Source organism: Corvus hawaiiensis, chromosome 7, assembly GCF_020740725.1.
Source record: "Corvus hawaiiensis isolate bCorHaw1 chromosome 7, bCorHaw1.pri.cur, whole genome shotgun sequence".
Lineage (NCBI taxonomy): Eukaryota > Metazoa > Chordata > Aves > Passeriformes > Corvidae > Corvus > Corvus hawaiiensis.
In genome coordinates this window covers 31690241-31717057 of record NC_063219.1, presented here as the reverse complement: position 1 = coordinate 31717057, position 26817 = coordinate 31690241, and the positions used below count along the sequence as shown (strand labels likewise).

At 49.4% G+C, this 26817-nt stretch overlaps 1 protein-coding gene across 2 annotated transcripts; it reads left to right on the top strand.

The window, feature by feature from the left end:
* Positions 1–26817, top strand: STEAP3 (STEAP3 metalloreductase). Of its 2 annotated transcripts, none has more exons than XM_048310317.1 (5): positions 1–192; positions 14382–14865; positions 15331–15858; positions 17420–17584; positions 23451–26817. In XM_048310317.1, exons 2-5 carry the CDS (start codon positions 14383–14385, stop codon positions 23739–23741), a joined length of 1467 nt encoding a protein of 488 aa, XP_048166274.1. In that variant the 5' UTR covers positions 1–192; position 14382; the 3' UTR covers positions 23742–26817. The 2 variants fall into 2 exon arrangements, with proteins under 2 accessions (XP_048166274.1, XP_048166275.1); XM_048310318.1 differs by lacking the exon at positions 1–192 and adding an exon at positions 3060–3166.

Below are 26817 nucleotides of genomic sequence, written 5' to 3'. Positions count from 1 at the left end.
TTCAGCACCCCTGGACCATGTGCCAGTCCAGAGCAGACAAAACCCTGTTGTGCTGATAACCCAATTTCCCAACCCAAACGGTACCACTGGGCCCCAAGAAAGCAGACTCCAGCCCAAAACACAGCTTTGGGACAGCCAGAGGAGGAGCTACGTTTACTGACTGCCCTGCCAAATAGGTTTGGTTTCCCAGCGGTAAGTTTGCCACTTATTACCTCTGGATTTCAGGGGCAAGCTGAGCCATTCCCTTGCTGTGACATTGCGAGGGGCGGGGTGAGGCGGTGTCCCCAAACTCTGCTTTTGTCACAGCATCTGCTCAGGTGCAGCCACTGCTGCCCAGCACTTCTGCATCCCCAGTGGCCTCTGGGTGCACACCAGCCCTTGGGCTGGCACATGATGCACCCAACAGAGCCGGCAAGGGGGAAGGGGCATGGGAAGGCTCAGGGACCACTGCCTTTGTGTCTGGGTACAGCAAAGCCTGGGAATGCCCTGGGTCACCCCCCTTATTGATTGGGTGCAGGGCAGGAGCTGAGCCAGCCTGGTGCACCCCTCCATGCTGTCACCTCGGATGGCTCGAGCCCCCCCAAGACACAGTGTGGGACATGGGGACTCCCCATGGCTCCCTGCCCCGGCAGCCAGGAGCTGTCGAGGTTCATCTGCTCACCGGGGCCATTGTGCCAGCACACGGGCACTGGTGGGGCCTGGCAGCCCCAGCCCTGAGCAGATCTAAAGCAACTCCCTGTCCCCACGGAGGGGAAGGACAGGGAGGAGGGGGTGCAGGTGCCATTGCAGCAGAGAGGACGGCAGGACACAGCCAGCTGGGCACAGGGGCACAGAGGGTGCTGCCAGAGAGCTGCAGCTCTGACCAGCAAGTGATGGGCCAGGAAAGAGGATTGCTGCGAGAAGAACAGTCCAGATGTCACAATGAAAAGCCCCTGCTCAGGACCAGCAAAGAAAAAGGGGGAAAAACCCCAGATATACACATGGAAACACTGGCCAAGTCCAGCATGATCCTGGCACATTGGGTCTCTCAGGGTAGGAGACAAATTAAGCCAATTTGCAAGCCTATGTCAGGTCCCTCATCAGGAAGAGAGCTCCCAAGGGAATCTTTTGAACAACCAATAAAGCCAGTCAAGGTTTGGGAGCTGAGAAGGCTTTATCTCTCCTGCTGAGAGGGCTGCAGGAAATATGGAGCTGCAGGACTCCAACTGTCCAGCAAACAGGCGGCCTGGACAGGGCCAGCCACAGGTTTGAGAATAGGGAGACAGGTATAAAACAAGTGCTCATTCTGAGGCACTTCTCTGTAACAGAAAGGTGTAAAAACAGAGGGTGTTTCGGTGGAAGGTTTGCTAATTTGCAGAAAAGGAAGTGCAATCTAAAAAAGGAGAAGTAGATTTCAGCACTTCCAGAGGGTTGGTCATTACCCACAGGAGTGATCATACTGCCACGGCAGCAGCCTTGCCCTGTGCAGGGACAGGGGGAGACTCACACAGTGCAGAGACCTGAGAGAGCAAAGAGGAATCTATAAGATGAATTGCAATGACCAAGGCAAACAAGCCAACAACTACAGGTTCTGTAAATAAATTTAAAGGAAAAATTTGTCCTTTACATACTGTGGGAGAGTAGGTAACAATATACAGAAGTCACAGGAGAGTTCTTTCCTTCAGTCTCCACAAAGAGCTGAACGTGGCATATAAATTATCACCATGATAGGCATGAGGAGGCAGGGGCCACAACAAGCAAGAAAGGGCTAAGGAGTAATCTGGTTCTCTCAACTGCATTCAGTCACAGATGGCCTTTGCACAGATGTGATGAAGTCCAGCTATCCCAGTGATCCTCCTTCTCCTAACCATTCCAACTGTCCAATACCCAGGGAACTCACAGCATCTCAAAGTTTGCAGCTTGAACATCCCAAACTTCTGGAGCTCTCTCTTATCCAGGGTCCAGTCACTGGGAGACACCAATGGGAACTTTCCTCAGTAATCCCACATCTTTGTTGCAGACAAATATCTGCAGATTTCTGTATCTCCCACCCCATGGATGTGAGAGGTGGTGAGTACCCGTGCAAGCTGGGACAGCCCTGGCTGGTATCTGGCCCCATTTGCAGGCAGCACAGAGACCAGAGAGAGGGAACATCTTCATAGGACAGTGGTGAGAATGGGCTGAGATAGTTAAAATCACAGCCTGCCCAGGAGAGAGAAAAAAAGTGGGGCTTGTTTCATCCCAGGAAGACATATGCCATGTGCAAGGAGGACACAGAGGGGATGGCAGTCGGCAAAGATTAGGAAAACCCTTCTGACTGCAGGGGCAGTGAAGCACTTAAGGCTGTTTAGAGGGGCTGCACATCCCTCTGCCCGGGCTTCAAACGCACACTGCAACCACATCCCCCCAGCTATGCCACGGTTCGGGAACGGATGAGACAATCCCTTCAGGTCCTTTCCCTCCGTGCTCCTCTCCTCCACTGAGTGAGCAGACCAAAGCTCCAGAGAGATTTGTTTTCAAGTTCCTGTGGTTTTGCCCCAGCGCTTTTGTCTGGAGACACTCCCTTTGGTGCCCGCTCCCGGCGGCTTTGGGAGCGTGCTGCCGCCGCTCTATCGAAGCGGGGCCATGTGGCAGCGTTGGGGTGTTTGCAGCAGGACAACTCTTTCCCAGCGTGGGGGGAAGAACCATTATCTGCTCCACGGCTCTCGGCACAGCTTTGCAGAACAAGTGCATGGCCCCTGATAGCAGGGGCAGAGGCGCAACAAGCCGCACCCGCCCATTAAAATGAGACACCGGCTGGCTCTGAAATGCGTTTATAAATAGAGAATTAAGGTCTGCCTTCGACTCCTGTCTGTAATGGACACGGCGGCCCGGCTGCCCTGGCAGCGATGCCCTCCTGCTCGCGTGTGTTTAACCTGGGCATGGCAGTGACGCCCGGGCAGCACAGCGGGGACGGGGCCGGGGGTCTCAGCGCCCCCGCGCCCTCCCCCTGAGCCGGGCGGTGCCGGGCTGGGCGCTGAGCCGAGCTGTGCCGAGCCGTGCTGGGCCAGGCTGTGCCGAGCCGAGCCGAGCGGTGCCTGCGGCCCCGGCGGGCACATGGGCAGGAGGGCGGAGCCCGCGGCCTGACATCACGGCTCCGCTCCGCACTCCCGGACGGCGCCGCTCGCCCTCCCGCCGCCGCGCAGAGGTGAGCACCGCGGGGGGACGGGCACGGCGGGGGACGGGCACCGCCACCAGCGGCGAGGAACCACCGGGGCTCGGACCGCCCGTGCCGGGCGTGCAGTGCGGGCCGGGGCGGGGGAGGCTCGGCTCGGCTCGGCTCGGCTCGGCTCGGCTCGGCGTCGCCGGGGCTGCCCTGCCTGAGGGAACGTCCCGGGCCCGCGGGGACTCCCCCGCCGCCGAGCGCTGGGTCCCGGGCCCCGGTTCCGCCGCACCCCCGGCCCGGGACCCCCGCGGCGGGGCTGGGGAGCGGGGCTGCTCCTGCCCGCGGCCCGCTCTGCCCCTGGGCTCGGACAGGGGCTCCGAGCCCCCACGGCGCTTTCGGATGCAGCCGCCTCGGTGCGAGGGTTGGTGTTGGGGCTGGGGCCGGGTCCCGGGCGGAGATTTCCGCGGGGACCGCTGTGTCTCGGTGCCGGCGGTCACTGGGGAGAAGTCGGTGGGATGCTCGCCCCCGGCAGGTCCGCCGGGCTGTGGTGCGGAGTTCCCGCGGGAAGCGCTTTCCTTTCCGTGGCTGCTGGGCACATCCCTGCGGGTGCGGGAAACTCCCTGGCACCGGGCACAAACCCCCGGGAACGGGTCGAGTTCGCTGTTCCAAGGGATGCGGTCCTCGTGAGCGCAGCGGGGATGGATGGGTGGATGGATGCACGTTCAGGCTGCGCTCCTCAGGGAGCAGCACTTGGCGCTTAGGTTTCACTTTTCATTCTCAGCTCGCTAAATGCTTTGAGGAGATGAGCGACTTCTTCCAGCCAGGAAGAAATCAGCACTGAGATATAAAAAAAACTTGGGGAAAATCTTGGCCAGGGCCCAGGGTCCCTCAGGGGCGAGCAGGGAGCGGCTGTGTGGTTTCTGAACCGATGCAGGGACTTGTAAAAGCTACAAAAGTTGGATGCTTTTGTGGGGGGACTTCAGCATTTGATCCGTGTAAGAATAACAAGGGATGAAAGCTGTGAAGCAATTGTAGAGGTGACTTTGTAGTAGGAGCATCCCACAGGTGATGGCAGCTGGGGTGGGACTGTCCTGTGGCCCTGTCCTGTGGCCCTGGCCAGGGTGTGATATCTGCCCATGACGGCCCCTTTGCTGAACAGCGGGCAGCTTGGGGGAGTGTTTGTGCTCGTTATGCCTCAGCTGGGCAGAGGGGTACGGAGGACCCCAGATCATTTCCATCAGAGTAGTCTAAATAAAACTAACACATAGAAAATTGCCTCCTGTGACAAGAAACCAAAACTGAGAGACAGCACCAGAGGAAGGCTGTCGCCTACAGCATCAATACTCCTGTGGGCTGAGGAGATGCAGGACTAATAAGATTTAAATACTGCATCAAGCTTTCGTTTTCTCTTCTTCTAAAATCACATTTGCTATGAAATAAATATACAGTAATATAAGATGCCGCATTCACTGCACATATTTGATTTCCTCTGTGATTGTAAAGAACAAAATGTTGATGACTCAACAAGTCTGTGTTTAACAAAACCACATCAAACCCCAGGAAAACATGCTCTTTGAAAGCATAATAATTTTTTTGTTGTTTATTTTGCTTTTTATTTTTGTTTTATTGTTAAGAACTATGCTTTGACTGTGACCTTGTAACATCCCACCCATAAATAGAAGCAGGTTTAGATTCAGGGGAAACACATTTTTTCCGATGATGGAAGAAGTAGGCCAGCCATGCCAGCTCTCTTGAGAGGTGGGAAAGGCAGTGGCAGCTGTGATAAGAAATGTCACACACCAGGAATTAAAACCCACCAATTTGTTATCTATAAGTTTACCATCACTGATTAGAGTTAGCTTTTTTGTCAACCTCATAATGGAAGAAAATGCTATTTTCAAATTTGAATTTACTGCTTCTTCTTAGAGTAGTTTTCCCTGCAGACCTACAGTGGATTAAGCAGCTTCCCATCTTCATCTAAGTTTAAGTGAACTGTCACTTAAATGAAAGTAAAAAGCTTCTAAAAGTATGTCAGTGACATGGGAGCTTCCAACACATTTCCAAAAGCCTTTTCATACTCTGGGGCCTAAACATTTTGAAAATTTTCCCAGGGTTTAAGGTAGTGAGACAGAAATTCCTCCCATCCTTTTTCCAGGTTCTCAGATTGGTTTTGGTAAAGCCTTGGTTTTGGTAACACGTGCATTTCCATTTAGTATGATACACCACTGTAGTCTTTGGCAGAAATGTCCTAAGAGCTCCCTAGGGGATGTAGGTTTCAAGAATCAGGGTCTGTAGACAACGTGTCCACCACTGAAGGAGGCCGATACCAACTGCTGATCATGTGCAAGCACTAAATAGATTGTAGAATTACAGAATGGTTTGGGTTGGAAGGGACCTTAAAGATCATCTTATTCCAACTCCCACCATGCTCAGGGACACCTTCCACTAGACCACGATGCTCTAAACCCTGTCCAACCTGGTCCTGAACACTTCCAGGTCATCTACAGCTTCTCTGGGCAATCTGTGCCAGTGCCTCACCACCCTCATAGTGAAGGATTTCTTCCTTACATCTACTGTAAGCCTAACCTCCTTCACTGTAAGGACATTCCCCATTGTCCTACCACTACAAGCCCTTGTAAAAAGTCCCTCTCCAGCTCTCTTTAGGTACTGGAAGTTGCTCTAAGGTCTTCCCGGTACCTTCTCTTCTCCAGGCTGAACAACCCCAACTCTCTCAGCCTGTCTTAATAGGAGAAGTGCTCCAGCCTTCTGAGCATCTCTGTGACCCTTCTTTGGACTTACTCCAACAGGTCTCCACATCCTTCTTAACATTCAGGTTAGATACCCATCTGGATCCTGAAAGATAACTAACTACCTGGTCAGCCAGTTGTGTTTGCCCCATCTCTGCCAGGAGCTTCCCAGGAGCTGCTGGGAAAGGCAGAAAAGGCACCACATGGCCCTACAGGAGCTTCACTGCCTTTCCTGGGCTGAGCTCCCTGTTCTCACTGCTGTGCTTATTCAAGGCTGGCTCAGAGCTACCTCTGTACTGTGTGTCATGCCTGTGCTCCGTGGAGGGGGAAAAAGGGATCGGCAGGAGCTGGGCTGGCCCTCTGCCATAGGCTGTGTCCTCCTTCTACCCCACTCTGCCTCCCACGCTGTCCTCTCTCCGTGTGGTCCTGTGCATCTTGTGAGTGACTGGGAGAAGCAAAATCAGAGAGGCGAGGGAGTGCTGATCTTGGAGACCCTTCTAACAGGCGCTGCGGCACGGAAATAGCCAACACAAATATTTCCATGCACACGCAATGCAATCCCTCCATGTCTTTCCTGGAAAGAAACAAAGAGGTTTTAAAGTGCTGGAGCCTGCCAGCTCCCTGTGCTGACTGCTGAACTCAGGTCTTCCCATCTCTGAAGCCCCAGAGAAGGGTGGAAGCCCCAGCTAATTTTAGGCAGGAGCACCTCCTCCCATCGTGCCTGGCTGCAGGGAGTTACTAGATCTACCTGAGAAGTTTCCACCGTCCAGGCTTTGGGTTGCTTTCCTGCTCTCCTTGCACTTGGGGAGGGGAAGGCTCAGAAACGGGTGGGTCACTGAGTTGTTAACTTGGTAAGAGCAGTAACAGAATGAAGATCCCAAAAGAAAGCAAGAGAAGCCACATAAGACTTAGGTACAGCAGCTGAAGTTGTTGTAAACCACCCCTTTATGTCACTTAAGAACTGTGAGATGCTAAGCCGAGAAAATAACCTTCTCATTCAGAGTCACATCAGCTAGATAAGCTCTTGTGTGCTGTGTCAGCATCAGCACTGCTCTAGCAAACTCCATCTTGCTTCAGGTCTGGGCTTTCCACGGTCTTACAGTAAAACCTCAGGGTTTTCCAGGCTTTCAGATTCCCATTTTATGATGTTTTATTACAGGGCAGGTCTTTCTCAGGCTTCTCATTACTCTATCAACACAGTGGGCACAGGCAGCAAGATGTTTTTGCAGAAGAGCAGAGGAAGCTCTTCAGACAAGGACTTTGCTGCAGAGAAGTGGTACTGCAAATGGAGGCAAATTTGGGGGACAGAAGTTTGAGGGTATCTATGGCAGAGCCTACTGGTAACTGCTTAAAAGTACATCGTTTTGGTGGAAACAGGCCAAAGGTTTGTTTTCCAGTTGTTTATCATAGATGGGTAATTTTTCTGCTCAGCATTAAAGTGGAGTGTTTATCCTTGGGGAGAGAAACTGTCCCTGCAAAGTGATCACAGGCTGGTGTAGCTCTACAGGAGAACTGTAGCCAAAATGTCTGAGCTTGTATGGGAAGAAGAGGCTATTTCGCCCCTGTGGGAAATTCTGGTAGCCCTGTCTCCTCCACTTTCCCCTGTTTTGAAAGATGTTTTTGAATTTTAGTCCTGAGGAAGAACATCGTGTGGTCAGGAACATGGACATGCCGTAGGCTTCACTGCTGGCTTCCAAAAACAACATTCTCAATATTTTTCAGTGTGTAAACCAGAGGGAGTAGGGAGGGTCAGTGCCTGTCAGCCCGTGTTTTCATTAGTGTGTGATGGAATTGGGAGGCACACACTGAATTTGTAGGTGACACTGAGCTAGGAGAGACTGGAAACATTTTAGAGAAGAGACTAAGAAATAGAGATTGTGACAAGCTGGAGAGCTGGCTTTAAAAAACAGGGCACGTGTTCTGTCCTGTGTGGTAGGACTGACTGACCGCCTGGACACCAGGTGAGTGACCAGCCAGCCAGTGGCCACGGGGAGCCAGAGGACAGGGACACTGTGCCCCGTGAGTCAAGAGGGTCACACAGTTGTGCAAAAGCAAACAGTCTTCCTGAGATGAAGAAAGAGAAGTGGTGCATTGGGGAAGCGTCGTCTCCGCTCCAGCTGGTGCCTTTTAGGGGCTCAATTGGAAAATGCAGTTCTGGGCATCCTCCAAGAAAAATGAGAGCAAGGAACAGAGTCTGAGTTGTTGGACATTCGGTAAATAACAGCTCTGATGAAAGAATTGGGTTTCACTTGTGCAGGAAAAACTGAAGGGAGATGTGAAACCTGTTCTCCAAATACAGAATGTGTCTGTCTGCAGAGGAGAAGGCAAATCATTTGCCGTGTCCTTTGGGGGTAAAAGAGGAAGGGATAAGGTTAACTGGATTGAGAGATAAAGAGGAGAGAAAGCAGGGCTCCGCAGGAGCTTATGGAAGTGGTTTTAGCACATAAATACCTGATAAATGAGATAATGAGATAAAGAGCTGCCCTGGGGCAGGAGGAGGGATGAGGACCTGTGAATGCAAAGGCTTCAGGGTGGACGACAGTTGCAGGGGAACTTGTGGCAACTCCTGGAGCCCCGCAGCCAGTCTGGAGTCACAGCAACTCTGCAGGTCCTGTGGCAGGTGTGGGGTCACAGCAGTCCTTGGAGCCCACAGCAGGTCTGTCCCCACTGCATCGCAGTGGACGTACTCAGCACCCAGTGATGCCAGCTCGGGGCAGGACCACCTCCCCTGCCACAGGTCCCTGTCTCACCTCCCCACCCCAGCAGGAGGGGCAGGGGGTGAACAGCCCCCTCCCCCCATTCCCTGTCCCGTGTGCCTGTGGGCAAAGGGGCTGAAGGACAGCAGTGGGGACAGCCCAGCTCCCAGCATTTCCTCATTCTCGCTCCTGGCTGGCAGCCCAGGTAGGTTTGCAACATGGCTTTTCCGGAAGGCTGATTTACATCCTCTGCCAGTTCCTGGTTTGCACCATTGGGGAGATAACTGCTTTGGAAAGAGAAAGAAGGAAAGAGGTAGCAAGCTTGGTTTCCCTGACTCCTGCTCTTGCCTGCAGAGCCAGGGAAGTCATTTCCAGTCAGCCTGGGCAGGACTGAAAGGTCTCCAGAAATGTGCACCAGAGCTGAGATTAAAGCAGCTTTGGATAAGCTCTTTTATTACTTAAATCTGTTCCAGTTCCAACAGGTTCAGGTTCATGGCACTTGCTGTGCTCCTGGGAGGGATTCTCTGTGTGTGGGAAAGAGACTGAAATGTTTGATTTTCCCTGGAAATAAAATGGTGTTAGCCAAAACAAATGAATATTTCTGCTTACAGCAAGACCTGAGTGGAACGGTTCAGGTGCTGAATGCTCCTCTCCAGCTGGGGCTTTTGGAGGGTTAACACAGCAAGAGATGCTCTGCAAACAGAGGCTGGAGGGCTTTGGCTTCATGGTTCAAAGGTCCATCTGTGCAGATTGGAAGTCCCCTGGGGGCAGAGATCACCCCTGTCCCTGGAGTGAGTGTGTGTGTGGGACCATGCTCTGGGTGCCAGCCATGGCTGGCAGGGCCCAAAGGGACCTTCCCAGTGCAGAAGTTCCTCTGCAATGACCGGACCAAAGGCTCTGCTGCATCATTTGATTCCTCATGGGCCTTGCTGGTCTTTCAACACATGTGCTCATTAAGGAATGTGAATAATAATCATGTGCTTTATCTCGAGTAACACCCAAGCAGAAGCTGAAGCATAGAGCAGGCTCTTTGATGACCTGCAGGGGTTGAATCCACAGCTTCTGGAGACTCAGATGTGGTCGGTCTAAACAACCACTGACTTCAGGGGAAGACACAAAAGCCGTTGTTTTAGCCAAGGTCGTGCAGACTGAGTATGTGAGGCTGAGCTCAAAGGTGAGTTTCTGTGCAAACAGGAACCAGTTTGGTTTCACTGGACAGGACATTCATTGGAGCTCCATATGAGATTGCTGCCATATTCTTCAGCACCGTTTGATATGTTTAAAACACTGCCTTTTTATTAGAGTTATTGAAAAACTAACGTGTCTTTTATCTGATAAATCTGAACACCAGGGCATTGAAATGAATCTTGATTTTTTTTGTCCAGAACTGCAGCAAAGCTCATGCCTTGCCACCACAGGTCCATCCTTCTTCAGGGTGTGCAACTCAAACACCTCTGGACTGCGAATTACAGGAACCAGCAAGGCTATCCTCTTGCACCAGAGGATGTGAAAGGGGCCCCAAAAGATGGTCTCATTGTTAAAGACATGGTCAAAGATATCTGGGTCGTCCCAGACAAACTTGCTGGAGTCTCATCATTGTTAGTATCTCGGTCCCCCACGTCTGTTGAAAGAGGATAACAAGTGTGCCCGTTCCCCAGTAGCTGTGAGGGATGATCTGCTTGGCAGATTGACTCTGCTGTCAGCCCAGGGACACCTGAGTGGGCTCCTGCAGCCCAGCTTCATCCAGAACAGCTGTCCTGCTGCAAAACCTGAGTGAGGCCTCTCAGTGTGGGCAGACAGGCAAAAAAACCTTCTTTGCCTGGCACCTAGCCTAAGCTAACAGCCTCTGCCAAGCCTCAGGTGCCAAATATGTAGAATTATCCCGGCTTTTCTTCTGTGAGAACTCCTCCCTCCCCTCTGCCTGGGCAACAGAGATTTGACTGCTTCGTTTCATGCAGCTGCTGTCTGTCTGATCCCATTCCTTGGGGCAGAAGTTGCCTTCTGGCCACTTTTGTAGGGTGCCCAGCAGAGGGGAGCTCCCCATCTTGCTCACTGCCCATCCCTGCTATTGCCCTGCAATTAATAGCAGTAATGGCAATGCAGTCGCTGAACTCCACATGGGAACAAGTGTGCTCCAGCTGGACACAGCAGTGATGTAAGGGTGGCATTAGCAGCCTAGCTGAAGGGCAGCTGTACATTGCATTCAATATTTTAGTTAGGGAGCTGCTGCCTAGTTAGGATTGGAGCTTGTTTATTCCCACTGGGCTGCTGTGCTTTAAATCATCTTGTAGCTTCCTTGGTAAGAAACTGATCTCCTTGAATCGCACGTGCCATAACTCAGCAAGGGTGCGGTTTCTTTGATAAGGAAGATCAATAAATGAGGTTTATCTAAGTCTGGAGGTGCTAAAGATGTGTCCAAGCACTGTGGTATTCACTCATGAGATCCTCTGCATCTGAGTGGCTTTGCAGCATCCTGGCCATGGTGCTTTGCACTGACTGTGGGTGGGTTGACCTTGCTGTGGTGAATTAGCTTTGGGAGGGAGAGTTTTAGCAGGTAACATGTCCATAGGTGCACAAAAAACAGCATGGACATGGTAAGTCAGGGGTGGTGGCAGGAGGCAGGGGGTCTGCATGCTCCCCAGAGATACAGAAGTGAAAAAAAGCTGTTGCCTAATCAGACAGTCCATTGCCAGGCATCTGTTAGGCAGAGACCACAGTGTTTGTCTCAGTGAAATGTGTTTATGGTGAAAGAGGGATGTTCCCCTCCTTTCTCAGGAGTATTTCAGTGGCAGTGGCGTGGCAGTGACAGCAATGCAGCCCACAGGCAGCAGCCAGCAGCAGGGACCATCCCACCAAGGGCTTGCAGCGGGGATGGTTCCTGCTCCAAAGCCCCACCAGTCAGAGCATGACTGAAATAATCGCACCAAAATCCAAAGAAGAGATTTTGAGTCTTCTTACTTTGTAACTATTCTGCTGACTTCAAAGGCTGTTTAATTCTGTCATCCCTTTTAATCAAAATAACTGGAGACAGCAAAGATGTTTATCTCCAAACATTGCCAACATCTCTCTACATGTTCAGTGGCAGCTGCAGGACAGAGGAAACATACCACAAGAAAAATTGCTTGCAGCAAAATTTACATCCCAGTGGGACCACAGAGAGAACTCTTGAGGTGCCTTAAATCAATTATGAAATGAGTCTGTGGGTAACAATCACTTTGTCACCCTGAATGCTGATTTCTCCCCCTGTGGCTGAGAGCCAGAGATGCTTTTCTTTATTTCGGGGTAATATTTTGTGTGCACAGGAAAAGGGGAGGGGGGGTATGGGAGAGCAAGCTAATTATGCTGAACAATGGCATTGGCCCTAGAACAAATAGTTCTGGACATTAACAAATTTAGGTGAAGCAAGGTGGTTTCTGAAAAGTAAAGCACTGAATGTTTGATAAAGTGTCTGATAAGAAGGGACCAGGAAAAAACCCAGCATCTTTGCAGACAGAGCTCTGAAAGTCATCTCTCTCACTTTTTCCCTTTGGCACTTTTCTATGTTTATTCCCCCCCCCCCCCCCCTTTTTTTTTTTTTTTTTTTTAGTAGTGGAATGAGCCAAACTGCAATGTGCTGTTTGATCTCTGTATTTATACGGTGGACATGTGCTTTTAAAGGGGAGAAGTGAGTGTGCCTTTCTTTGGCACTTGTTTCCCCCTGATAACACTTCTTCCATAAGCACACATTTTGGTCTCTGGGACAAGGGGGTGCTTGGTGAGAGGCAAGGAGAGCAGACAGACCTCTGCCATAGAAACAGTGTTGTCACTGAAACCATGATGGGTTTGTACCCAGGACAGTGAATTATAGTTTCAAAGTCCATCTGCTGAAGGTGTTTTGCAGGCTTTCAATGAGGAGCAGGATTGAGATCGTGGTTGCTGTGTGAGAGATCTTCTCCTCTAGTAACTCGGCTGTGCTCGATGTGTGTCTGCCAGGGACCACCAAGTTGGTATTTTCAGAGTAATGTGACCCTTTGATCATTTTTCTGAGGGGTTTTAACAAATTTACAGCTCATTAAAGTGTATATATGGTATGGGGAGTTTATGCCCGGGCACAGCTCTTGCCATGTGTCTCTAGTGCCTGTAGTGAACTTTGGTGCTCAGGCACCTCGAATGAGGAAATCCTTTTGCAGACTCTTCACAAGAAAGAGTGACTGTCCTAAATGATTTAGAGTAGATATTAGGAAGAAATTCTTTAGTATAAGAGCGGTGAGGCAAGGGAACAGGTTGCGAAGAGATCCTGTGGATGCCCCATCCCTGGAGGTGTTCAGGACCAGGTTGGATGGGGCTTTGACCAACCCAGTCTAGTGGAAGGTGTCCCTGCCCATGGCAAGGGGTTGGAAGTAGATGATCTTTAAGTCTCTTCCAACCAGAACCATTCTATGATTCTGTGATCACCACGCATGTGTTCCATCTTCTCAATATTCACTCCCTTTCCCAGATCACTTATGAGCATGTTGAACAGCATAAATCCTCAGGGAAATCCCTTGGCAACCTATTCCCATTACAAAAATAATTTATTTCTTCTCACCCTTTGTTTCCCATTGGTAGCTGTTCATGCAGAAGTGCCCTTCCCCTTTGTACCACTACTGTGCCAATCCCAGAAAAGCCTTGGGTGAAGGACGTTTCCAAAAGCCCATGAAAAACACACCTGCACCAGGGACGAGGTCACCCCATCCAAATGGTCACCTTCACTTCGAAAGAACTTGACCAGCTACAAGGCAAGACTGCACCAAAGTCAAGTTGTCTCCATCCTCAGTATATCACGAGTCTGTTAATTATGGTCTTTATTATAATCTCTAGCAGTGTGCCAATACAAAAGCCAGAGGTCCTGGTGTATAAGTTCCCTGGGCTGCCTCCTGAGCCCTTTAAAAATCCAACCTTCAGGAATTTGCCAATCCTTTAGGGTAAATTTGCTATTCCTTAAGCTGTGAGGCAGATTTGAGCCTCCAGCACAGCCCATGAACAGTCTGGCAGTTCCCTGCCCAAGTTTTTTCTGGCCTCCAGGTTCAGCTGCTGTGCTGCCTGTGAATTTATTGATCTGCTTAAAACCTTTCCATGCCCTCAATATCTAATCTGTTACAGGGCAAAATTCATTAACGTTTGTAAAGCTCATCAAGATCTTTCATGAGCAAATCCCATCATGTTTTAATATATTTTTTAAATGTCACAAGTAAGTTCTCATTATTCATTAAAGATCTGAAGCAAACAGCACTTGCCAGACCTAAATATTGGAACAGGCAAGGGCTGCAACTCTCTTCGTTTACCGCTTTTAGGACACTTTCATTTCAACTTGAAGTCCCTGCCTTGATTCTGCTCCAGCAAATCAGAAGCACCCCTCCAGCTTTTCCAAATGTAGTCTCAGGGATCTCCATGGACCCCTTTTTCTGGAGGTATTTGGTAGCCCCGTGGGAATCTGAGAGTTTCTGGTCCTGATTGCTGTTAGCGTTGGCCTGGCTTTGCAGTGTGAGATGCCAGCATGAAGAACAGCAGAGGATGGATGCGTGCATCCAGCAGATGTTGGATGACACAGCCCTGGGAAACCTCCCTAAAAGCCTTCACCTTCCAACCCAGCATGGTGTTTTATGCCCCTCCAGTGGTGCCTGTACATTACTGCACACTTCCTGGTGGGTTTGGCCCATGGATCCTGAGCTACTGGGAGCAAAACCATGTGTTCGAGTGGCCTAAGTGTCATTTTTCCCTGTGACCTCAGATGTGGTCTGGGTCTCTGTGAGACCTTCACAGTGAATTTCCATTTCTCCTTGTTTTTCCTGCCAGGATGTCCAGAGGAGACATGGCCAAACCTCTGCTGGGCCATCGGAGCATGGAGGGTGACTCCAGCCCCACGCCGCCGGCCGGACGCACCGTGGGGGTGCTGGGCAGCGGGGACTTTGCGCGGTCCTTGGCCATCCGCCTGGTGTGCTCTGGCTTCAAGGTGGTGGTCGGCAGCCGCAACCCGAAGCGCAAAGTCAGCCTCTTCCCTGCTGCAGCAGAGGTCACCTTCCAGGCCGAGGCGGTGAAGAAGGCAGATGTCATCTTCGTGGCCATTTTCAGGGAACATTACTCCACCCTCTGTGACCTGGCTGATGTGCTGGCAGGCAAGATCCTGGTGGATGTTAGCAACAACACCGAGATCAACCATCACAAAGAATCCAACGCGGAGTACTTGGCCTCGCTGTTCCCAGCCTGCACCGTGGTAAAGGGGTTTAATGTGGTTTCTGCATGGACGCTGCAGTCGGGTGCCAGGGATGGAAATAAGCAGGTATTGTTTTCTTCCAGCAAGGGCTAAATCCCAACTGTTCCAGCAGCTGAGGGCTGGCAGCATCAGCAAATGGCCTTAGGCTCCAGGAGAAGGAGTCTTGAGTGCTGGCCATGGCATCCAGACACCACCCCTTAGCTTCTGCATTTCTTTATCCAGAAATGAAGTACCCTCACTCACTTCATGCTCTGTAGTCTTCGGAGCATCTGCCTAAGTGAAAAGTATTATTCAATTGTCCGTTTATCTAAACAGAGCCCATAAAACAAACTGGCAGTGCACACATGAAAGGAAACCTGTCCAGGAGAGAGGTCTTTGGCAGCCGTGGTAAATCCCTGTCAAAAAGCCTGCCAGGAATCATGATGCTCAGTGGAATAATGTAGGCTCCCTGTGACGCAGAACCCCTCCCCATGCACTCAATCCCAGCAGCCTGATTTCTTTGCCCTATGTGTGTATTTCTGTTCAATGCAGGTTCTGATCTGCTCAAATAACCAAGAAGCCAAGCGCACCATAGCAGAAATTGCTCAAGTCATGGGATTCACCCCTGTGGACATGGGCTGCATGTCATCAGCCCGTGAGATCGAGAACATTCCCCTGCGCCTCTTGCCAGCCTGGAAAATCCCCATCTTTTTGGCTCTGGGGCTTTTTCTTTGCTTCTTCACCTACAACCTGATCCGGCAGGTCATCCACCCTTACATCAGGGAGCAGAAGAACAAGCTGTACAAGATCCCCATCGAGGTGGTCAACACCACGCTGCCGTGCGTGTCCTACGTCATGCTGTCTCTGGTCTACCTGCCCGGGGTGCTGGCAGCCTGCTCCCAGCTCTACTATGGCACCAAGTACAGGCGCTTCCCAGACTGGCTGGACCAGTGGCTCCTGCACCGAAAGCAGATTGGCCTCCTCAGCTTCTTCTGTGCCGCCCTGCACGCCGTGTACAGCCTCTGCCTGCCCATGCGCCGCTCCCACCGCTACCTGTTAATCGAGACGGCCGTCAAGCAGGTAACGGGGGTTCTCCTCAGGGCAGCACCTGCAGGAATCTTCTAAACGCATACAGATGTTGGGTGGTGGGCTTAATATCTTGGCTTTTTCATTCATTTTCCAAAGCAGGTGTGGGACAGTGGGAATAAGCTGTTACCTCTAGGAGCTCTTCCCGCACAGGTCAGCTGCACACCACACACTGGGCACTCGCCCATCTGTGCTGAGGACCTACCATCTCCCTGGATACACAGCTCCCTCTGCATTTACAGCCAGGGCTAGGATCACCCTCCCTGTGCCATTGCTCCCCAGAAGTACAGATAAGCCTTTGAAACCAGCCTTGCCCAGCACTGGTGTGTCTGAGACTAGGTCAGAGGCAGGAAAAATGCTAGGAGAGGAGAAATCAAATGGTGGAGGGAGCAGATTTCCTTCAGCTCCCAAAATCTTGGGAGATCCCTGTTGGTTCACACTGATGTTCATAATTGTGCCTGCTGGAATAACCACATCATAATCCAGGGAGGGTTCTGTGTCCTCATCACCGTGTGCCTGCAGGAGTTTAACAAAATGGTGGTGAAGAACTGGTTATATAAGAACAAGGAAATGGAAAAGGACTTTATTGCTTCATGGAGACTCTCAGCAGTGTTTATCCAGTGTGAGACTGCTGCCTTCAGGCAGTTCAGCCAGCTCTGTAGCTCGGCAGTACCATGGGAGGATGGGACTTGCTCTTTGCTGCCCCTGACTTCTCACTGCACCACAGTGCTCCCTCCTGGGATGGCACAGGCTTCGTGCAGCTGAGTGGGGAATGTGATCAAGGAATTACCCCACAACCACTCCGCTTGCTGTGCTGGGGTATTTGCCCAAGTGATTCCAAATGCTTGCCCCAAAAAGGAGGGAAGGAGCTGTGGGGGCACAGGGGAGCAGGATGGCTGGTTTTGGCAGCAGTGCCTGTTCAGAGCATCCATCAAACACCATTCCCAGCCTCTCAGCTCCAGCCTTGAGCAGGTTCTTCTTGATTGCCACAGTTGCACATTAATCTCAGGCAAGCGTTCTGTGTTCATTTCCCCTCTACCTCCTGTTTTCTAGCAACATCTTTGTTTAGTAAATTAAACCCATTTAATGGGCTAAAGAGGACAGTTCTAAATGTTCCTCTTTGCCATGCAGTATAAAACCCATCTTCCCTTCCATTAGCATGAACAATTTCCCCCCTAAATGCACTTAAAACAAAGGTTATTAGGAGACTACTGCATATTCAAGCATCTGTATTTGTTTTCATGGCTTTAAACTGAGTTCTCATTGTAATTATCTTTCCAAATGTGACTTTAGGGCTTGCTGCTGTGGTTACAGGCATGGGAGCTGAGAGCATTCAGCAGTTCTTCCCAGCAGGCTTCAAACCAGGTCTAACTTTGGCCAAATGGCTGTGCGATAAGAGAGCATTTCCACATCTCCCAAACAGGCAGATAGTGCTGGAGGTGTGAATAGGACCCAGCGCTCATCCAGGAAACCTGCTTCCAAAACCAAAACAGATAAAATTCAGTTCTTCTGTCCCTAAGCGCTCCGTTTTAACAAACCTTCATTGTCATGCCAGGCTGTGGAGAAGAAGATGACAATCTGGGTAGAGGAGGAAGTCTGGAGGATGGAGATTTATATCTCTGTTGGAATAATTGCCCTGGGCTTGCTGTCGTTACTTGCCATCACTTCACTTCCATCCATCGCAAACTCTCTCAACTGGAGGGAATTCAGTTTCATTCAGGTAAAGTCGACATTTGCTGATGCCAGAGAGTGATTCTGCAGTCAGAGTCAGGCCCTTACACAGAGCAGGGAGGGCAAGGGTTGACCTGCTTTCCTGGCACATCCTGCTCTGGCATGGCAGCTGCAAGCTGTGCCCTGGTGTCAGCAGCAAACCTTTCCTGTGCACCCCAGAGCCACAGACCCCTCGGCGAGGAGGTGAGACCCAGAGGCAGTGAGGGGCAGAGGGCTGTGGTGTGTCCTAGGGCTGTGCTGCTCTCACACAGGGCTTGTCCTAAGGAAGATGCTTTTCTTGGGAGAAGGGAAAATGCAAGGTGTCACGGGCATCCACATGAGGATCAGCAGCAGCAGAGCTGCTGTGGGGAACAGCAGACTGTGGAGGGCAGGCAGAGAACTCACTGTGGAGACAGCTGGCTACAGGACACAGGTCTGTCCTTGATTCATCCTTGTCTCCTGTTCAGGGAGAGTGAGCTGCTGAAAAGAAAAGTGCCTGGGAGGACAGTGCAGGGGAAAGACAAGTTTGGCAGAGCTTGCATGCACCCGTGTTCAGTAAGTCCAAAAAGCTCAGAGTGGTCTGTGAAGTGCCAGAGCCCAAGCAGCACAGAGAACTGGGTATGGCTTCAATGAAAAGGCCATGTCTGATTCTAAAAACTGAATTAGGAATGTAATTTTTCCTTCTCAGTGATTTAGGAGCCTTCCTCCCACTTGCAGTAATGGCCAAGCTCCTAAGGGCCAAATTCCCTTGGTGACCTGAATCTTCCCCATGGGATGTTCACAGACACCATATTCAGGGGCCGCAGCATTTTCAGGGATATATTTGGAGCCAGGCTTAGGGCTAATTAACAGGGATAGCAGAGAAGGAACCTTTCAAGTATCCCCTTGCACATTAGAGCTGATTTTGAGGCCAGATTCCACTCACTCTGTCACAGTCATATCCCACAGCACTAAAACCCCTTGTTACTTGTGTTTCCTACACCAGGGCTGCTTAGCATGCACCAGGGTTCGTGTCCCACTGCAGTGACCCCCGTGGCACCCAACATGCGTGAGCCCCCGCAGGACCCCATCTCCTTGCAACTTCCCTGTAGAGCCTCCCTGGGCACCACACTGGCACACATCTAACCCTTCCAAAGGGGAGGGCAGGGTTCAGGGATGCAGAGGTGAATAGCTATCATCCAGCCTCTGTTAAGCTCTGCTGAAGCTCTTCAGTGGTATATAAATAATTCAATATTCATTAGAGTAGGAGTTTGAAGCCTGCTCCCCTGCTTCTCCCACGAGTGCCCCAATCACCAAATGAGCAATCCAGTTTGTCTTCTTCCCCCTCTTGCTGTGGGCTAGCCAGTAATTATTTACACTGAGTAGAAGAGCTGCACCAGGAGAGCTTGACCCCAAGAGATCATCCCTCAAGGAGAAGGGAGACCTGACTTTAAACCTCTCTTTCAGACTGGACAATGGGAGCATATTAATTCTCACCAGCATGTCTCAGGGGAGGGCTGCAGCTGCTGGGACATTGGAAAAATCAGTCCTGACTTAGGCATCTCATACCAGGAATCCCAAACGAAGGGAAGTATCTCCTTGCAGCCTGGAAGGAGGCTTTGAAACCCGCCTTTGGCTCCCCAGGCAGCCTGGCAGCTGTCCTGGAGGGTGCTGGCATTGTGTCATGTAACACATACATTGTCGTGGCAGGTAGTGCGTGTAACACGACTGTCGCACCTGCCCTGTGGGAGCCCTTCCCGAGCCTTTCCAAGGGTATGTCACAACTGGGACCACACAAATGCGTGATGCTGGGTTCCAAAATAGCTCTTGGCTGCCCCACATGGGAACTGCCTGGCTTAGTTCATGGAAAGATACTCACACCTATTTCTGTCTGCATGGAATAAAGTGTGACAGGTGACACAGTGTGACAGAGCTCCCAGCTGATCACATGCAGGAGAGGAATGGCTGTTACTGTGCCTTACTCTGGAAATACCATGTAAAAAGAGCAGGTTGCAGATCTCCTGGCATGTTAGCTTCCATATATATTTTTTTTAATGAGAGATCTTTTAAATTATTTACTCCTCAATGTTGGTGATGCCTTTCTTGAGGAAATTAAAAGAGCAGCTACAGCTACTGCTTCCAGGCTCCAGAGGTTACATTCACATAGCTCAGTGTGAGCCTTCCTGAATTAATGCACAGTGGCACAGTGTAAATACAAGGGGCGAAGCATGAGGCTTCTTTCTCAAATATTTGGAATTTTTAGCACTTCTACAGCATAAAAGAGGTGAAATGCAGGGTGCAGACAGCCCAGACAGATGCCTTCCAGAAAATGCAGTAATTTGTTCCCATCTCAGTTGAACTGGATGGTGTTTGAGAGATGCCGTACCAAAAGCCACATGTGAAACAAATTCAGGAGCCACTTTAGTCCCCTCCTTACCCAGAGCTTCCCAAATCTGACATTTTCCAGCAGCCAGTGTGTACACCTGTATTAGTGCCATGTACTGCCACAGTATTAAAATACACATCTGTTGCCTCATGGGTCAAAAATCCCATTTGTATTGTTGCCAAAGTTATAGGAAAAGAAAGTTAATTTTCACAGTAGCTCCTGCACATACACAAATTTCAATCAAATACAGTTAAATTGGATACACAGTTGCCCCGTGTGTCCAGTTTTAACAGAAAATGTACAGGATCAAAACACTGGCTAACAGGAATGATTTATATGTAATTCAACTTATAGGAGACATTTTTAATGTTCCCCAGTGATTTACAAATCAACTCTAATTGCCTGAGGTGTAAAAATGTGTATGATTGCCTTTACCTTCCCATCCTGAGAAGTCCTCCTGGAATTTGAAGGTTGAATTGACCTGGTTTCTTTCATAGTTCATGTAGCATAAGATGTAAAGGATCTGTAATCAGACCTTTTCTAGCCCTCCTGTCGAGGCAGTGTGAGAGGTCAGAGCTGCTTCCATTGAGCTAATAATTTCATAGTACTGATGGCTGCACAAGTCAGAAACATATCTGGGTCAGGAATTTTTGGGGTCTTTGCTTTCAGTGCTGCCCAGGCATTTCTAAATGAGCCACCTGGGACTGGATTGCCTTTGCTGATGCATTACAGGGAGCCTGCAGGCACCAAGGAAGTGAGGAAGGTAGAAGAGTTAATGCAGAATAGAAAATATATGCAAAGCCTGCATCAGGAAGGTACCATCTTCATACAGCATCTTTCAGAGAGCTTGAACACCCTACAGGGGTGCTGGCCCCAAACTCCCTGTGTTGTGACAGCACAAAAAAACCACCTCTGCCACTGTTTAAAACAAAACCCAGATAGATTTCATAGCCAGAAACTGCACAGAGAGGATCAATGAGAGCAAAAGAGCGGTATCAGGGCTAGGCATGTTGGCAAATCGGCCCCCTGAGGTGCTCAGCAGGCTCTGCATTGTACTATACTGGGTGTATATTGAGCTGTAAATACTGAGCCAAGCTGCAATCCGCAAAACTTTTGGGTTTTGTGCACTTACAGACCTGCCTGAATCCAGCTGTCTGGCGGGTGCAGCCGTGGGTCCTTCAGCCAGCATCAGCACTGGGACCCCCCAGGCACCCCCTGCTCTCCCCAGTCAGCTCCTTGTTTGTGTTACAAGCAGATCAGCCCATCACTGCCATCAGAGGAGCTGCCAGCCCTGTCTCCAGCCACCACAGCTTAGCCGAGTGTTTGTTGCCAATTAACCTTTTTGTTTCTTCCCCGCCTCGCCATCCACGCAAAGGTGGGTCAGTCACGGAGTGCCTGTGTTGGTGTGTCACCTTTTGTCCTACTAACTTCCACTCCTGCTCTCCCACAGTACCAGCAGCAGTTTGAAGAGAAACTGTAGAGGAACAAAGTAATTCATCTCCAGCTCTGACATCTCTGCCATGCACGGAGCTCTGCTCGGGCTGACTGTGAATGCACCCTCTGTCCAGGGCAGAAAGCATCTGCTGCCCTTGGATTCACTCTGTCCCCTTTTTCCTTCCCTGCTTTGCCAGACAAGTCCTAAGCTGGTACTTCCAACCTTTTGCCACCCAGGGGGTTTTTTGCCTGTTGGAAAGAAGCTCAACCTATAAATGATGGATGATTTGCAGGTCAGGTCATGCTGTTAGGTTCAACTGTGATCATGGCATATTTCAGTAAACTCCTACTTAATTTTCCAAGGGCAGCTAGTCTTGACCCTGTTGGGTTTGCTGCTTTTTGCCACTTTGGTTTAGGACATGGACATGGCTTCTGGTAAGGACATCTGTCCCTGAAAGTGTGGGGTTGCACACAGGACTGAGGCTCCTGGCATGGCCGTGAGCAGTGCTCAGCTGTAACACAGAGAAGAGTTGTTCCCTGCTTGGCAGGACTCAGCAACACCCACATGAGTGCCTGATAGATACTGTAAAAGTGAAGTACCTAGATCTGGTAGCACATTTTAGAGCTCTCCTTCCCTCCCTTGCCCAGTCCCCTCAGCTGCTCTGAATTCAGTTTAGCTCTGAAGTTTAGAGGAGTCTTAGTCTGGTTTTTTTGGTAACAATGTAGTACATTTTTAAAAGTTGTCCGGGTTTTTTAATTGCTTCTCAGCAATCAAAAATAGAAGGGGAAGCTTTGAATTGAGTAGTTTTTTGGGTGAAACTATTTTTTCAAAAGATGATGAGTCCTTCCTCCCATCTTGCCCTGGTTCCTTATTTCCCTGCCATGTCCTCTTTCCTGGACATATCTTCAGGAAGACCGTGTTTCTTGCTGATCTCTGCACCAAGACAGGTATTTTGGCTTGTAAAGGCTTTCTTCCCTAAGTTAGGGATGTGAGCAGCAAAATTTTCCCTCTCTAGGCATCTTGAAATTTGGTTGTTATTGCAGGCTTAGACCAAGTGTTCAAAGGAGGGCAGCAGAGCAAGATGCTACACCTGCACTTTTCTCTGAAAATACAGCAGCAAAGACCTGTACAAAGGAAAATACAGCAAGTGCCTGGTGCTGCAGGGTGCCAGCAGGCAGTGGGAGCTGACAAGCTCAAGAGCCACCACCTCTGATGCTGGCAGGAAGCCACTGATGAGGGAAACAGTTTAAAACCTATCTTTGAGAGCAACCCTCAGAGGGAGCTGGAAATATTCAGGGGAAAATCCCTGTGGGTGCTTGGGAACATGTCAGCTGAAAATGGGGGAAGTTCTTGCCAGTAGAACAGGGGCTGGGTTCTTGCTGCCTCCATGAGTGGATAAAGGGCTCTTGACTCACCAGTCCAAGGGCTTAGTCTATCACACAGCCTGATGGTCTGGCTCTCAAACCAACTCAGATCTTTAAGACAGAGGAGGAAGCCCTTGAGGGCTGTTGCTCACCTCAGAACGGAGCACTTCTGCCTACACAATCTCATTTTCCTGTAGATGACGCCAGCCACCTGAAGATGTCTTTGCTCTGTGTGGAGCTGTGGCTTCACCCACTTCCAGCAGTGCCAGCTGTGGTCCAGAGCCACAACACTGATGCTTCATCCTGCTGGTCAGCAGCCTCAGCCAGCCAGGGACTGGCAGGAGCAGAGCTGGCAGCAGCAGCTCGGGAGGAGCCCTTGGGAGCTGCGTGTGCCCACCTCCTCAGCAGGGGCTGGGGGCTGCTGCTTCACACGGATGCAGGAGCCCCCCTCTCTGCTGAGTTGGCAGCACTTTCTGGGAAATCCATGCTGAGCTTCTAATGTCACACTTAACCTCTGATTAGACAAAGAAAAACGCAGTCTGGCACACTACCCAGGAAAGGTTTCCAGCCATGTTTTATTCTGTGCAGGCAACACAGGAATACCCTTAGCTTTCTCTGTGTCACGTACACTTAGAAAATAATGTCAAAAATACAGGAAAACAGCCAGGCACAAGGTACCCTGCTAACTGGTGTGTGTTTCTTTTCCTTTTAGTCCTCCCTTGGATTTATTGCCTTGGTGATCAGCACTCTGCACACACTCACATATGGCTGGTCGAGGGCCTTCGATGAGAATCAGTACAAATTCTACCTCCCCCCGACCTACACCCTCACACTGCTCGTCCCATGCACTGTGATCATAGCAAAAGTCATCTTCAGTTTGCCCTGCATCCAGCACAGACTTTTGCGAATCAGGAGGGGCTGGGAGAAGGGCAGATACGTCAAGTTTGTTCTGCCCAGCACAACGGGGGAATTTTCAAGCGGGGAGACCTCCAGCAACGTCTAATAGCCTCAGCTTTGAGGATTTTGAAGCACTATCAACATTTCTATAAAGGTGTTTCTTTTTCTTAAACATATGTATGTTTTGGTATAATGGTATTGTGGATAAAAAATAAAATTTGGTGACTTTAGAAAATAGATGACCATCAAACTAGGTTAGACAGTAGTAGTTAAATTATATTGCTGATTTGCTAAGACAATTATTGCCTTAAAAATGACTGGGAAAGCCGAGCTAGCAGCACTAATAGACATGGGAAACTGATGGACTCTGTTAGTCAGATCAGTCACTTGAGGTGCTGGGTGGCAGCTCCCCAAACCAGTACTCCTCAGTTGCTTTCCTAGCTGCTCTCATAAATTTCAATGCCTTTTTTTTTTAAAAAAAAGCACAGATTTTCTGTGGTTTATGACAGCAAAGATACCCTGCCTCTTGAGTGTATGGATCAATCAAGGCAGTGAGGTTTAGAAAGATCAATTGCCTCTGGTTTTGTTCTCCTCAATGAACTCTATGGACAAGTCAGAACAGCAGTATCCATGCTATTGTGACAGTAGATTTTACTATAATCATCAAATCTGACAGCAAGCCCAGTATTCCTGTTCTCTCAAATACAGACAGCACTTCTGGTCCTGGAAGCTGTGCCTGGTGCATGTTCATAAGCTGAGGAAATAAAGCACCTTTTGCAGCAGTATAAGCATTTGAGAGAGAGAGACATCCCCAACACCAGACGTCTGGTCTGCACTGCTGGCTCTGAGGTGACAGCTACTGCTCCATATTCTCTGTTATACTGAGCCAAAGTTTCAAGCAGTATTTGATTGAAACAGAGCGAGGATAATTATTGGAAAGGCCTGCTGCTTCACAAAATTACATAGAGAAAACCAAGGCCTTCCAGCTGGCCTTACATCAAATAATAGGGTGACGCTTTTAGAAATTGCTGTCACCTGAACATTCCCGTTTAAGTAAACAAAACAGCAGCTCTAAACCCACTGGTTTCACTAGCAATAATAAGATCTTTGAACAGTCTTGCAAAGGGATCAGCAAATCTTGACCACAACATGAAAACATAGCAGTTGTACATTTTGGGCATAGTCCTTCATTGCGTTACACCTTAAAAAGTCACTTGCTAGATCACAAAACAGGTATGAAATGCTCTTCTGAGCTCACACCACTGTAGACAAGGCACAGGGCAAAGAAGATTTCTGTCCTGATTTCATGTTTCACCTGTCACTTTCTATCAAGTTCTTACTCTTTATCAGAATAATTCTTTAAGTTTTGGACATCCAAATCACCAAATAGTGAATGGACAGCCATTCACTAAAGCTCATTTAAAAGCAAGCAGTCGGGATGACACAAGAATACTACCTCAGTAAGGTCAGGTACAAGGACATGCCTGGAATAGCCTCATTTTCCTGCAGTTAAGGAGAAGACACTCAGTGTTCAGTATTGCTTTGAGAAACAAGAGCTGTCAGCACCAAATGAGGTACAGCTTGTGGGACAAGGAAGTACTTCTTACTGGAGCAGTTAATATAAAGGGCAAGGGGAATTATCAACTTCAGGGCACATAAGCCCTGCTACAAGCCAGCGTTGCTCCAGTAACCTGGAAGAGTTCTACACAAACAGAGGATCGTAAGAATTCTCTGTTTAGCCTCAAGTAACTACAGTGAGTAACATTCTCCAAATATTGCTCATGTCGCCAGTGATGATATTGAGGAATTTTAGTTCTTGCCTAACACTTACAATGAAGTCTCCAAAAGCTGCTTCTTTTGGCTGAATAAAAAGAAACTGGCTTGAGGGAAACGCCTAGATTTCATAATCAGGTGATTTTTTTGTTGTTTTGATGGGGTTTCGGCAACATGGGGAAGGTACCGTTCTTTCCCACTGTCCCCCTCAGCAAGCTGTTTATTAGGTTTCCCCATCCACCTCCAGAACTTAGCCCAGATTGGCACCTGACCAAATCACTCTCCAAGCAGACTGATGACCCAACACTGTTTATTTCTGGTTAGGTGATAGGGTAAATTTCCACATGAATCTGAGACAGTTTCACCTGAATATAATTTCACCCACTCCAGTTGAACTCATCCTTGAGGGAAAACTGGCTACAGAAAGCCTGGTCTTTTATTTGTCTTTTCCATTTCATCAGCAGGCAAAGACAACATAAAAGCACCAGTTTACACACTTTATCGTGTATTTGAATGCCTTTTTCCCCCCCCATAGGTTTCTTTTCACATCTTTAGGTCAGGCAAGACTACTGTCTGGCAGCCAAAAAAGATTACACAGGCTTGCAGGCTTTGTCTTCAAGGGGAAAAGCATGGTTTTGTTGTGAGTCGCTGCAAGGTTAAAGACTCACTGTTCTGCCCAGCAGAAGGTTTGCACCCTCACTTTGTTTACAGGACTTTCATGCCTACAAACCCTTTCCCATGGCAAAGGGACAGTTTCCATGAGCGGAAGGGGAGTCAGCAAGTCAGCATGGGGCTTTTCAGATGGACACAAGCCCAAAGGGACAGACAAGCCAGTTCAAAATCCCCACAGCTACTGCAGCTCTACAGCATTAAAAAAAAAAAAGCTGGTCAGGTGTGTCCAGGTAATGTCTGTGCCAACAGACTGGCCAGCCAGCCACCATCCCTTTTGAAGACCAAAACCAATTCCTCTAATGCAGAACAGCATTTCACATGATGCCCTCTGTATTCCTCTGGTCCTTAAAACATGAGACACAACAGTTTGAGTAATTTCTTCTGATCCTGGAATGCTGAAAATGAAACTAAGGAATTTTTCAATTATCTTTTCCCTAAGCATTTTTTGATGTGCATAGGACATTCAGTGAGACTGGCTTAAAATTTACCATTTAACTGGTTTTGTACTTGAAGTTTTTCTCTCTGTCTGTATATATGTACACACACACACACATATATATATATCTTATTGCAGAATATATAGCTGGAATGTAAAAATCTTTGTATTTTTATTTTCTGTACTGCCTACTATGTGCCTCTGGGATATGTAAGAACCAAATGAAAAGCTGTAAGAGTAAGGCCAGTTTTAATCACTGGCCTCTGTAGTTATATAAAGGTATTCTGAACAGGTCTACATA

Excerpts from the sequence above, each read along its gene's own strand:
- STEAP3 (XM_048310317.1), top strand. The coding sequence starts at position 14,383 with ATGTCCAGAGGAGACATGGCCAAACCTCTGCTGGGCCATCGGAGCATG. Across the intron at positions 15,859-17,419 it reads TCGAGACGGCCGTCAAGCAG|GCTGTGGAGAAGAAGATGAC; the intron begins GTAACGGGGGTT and ends TTGTCATGCCAG. Across the intron at positions 17,585-23,450 it reads GGGAATTCAGTTTCATTCAG|TCCTCCCTTGGATTTATTGC; the intron begins GTAAAGTCGACA and ends TTTTCCTTTTAG.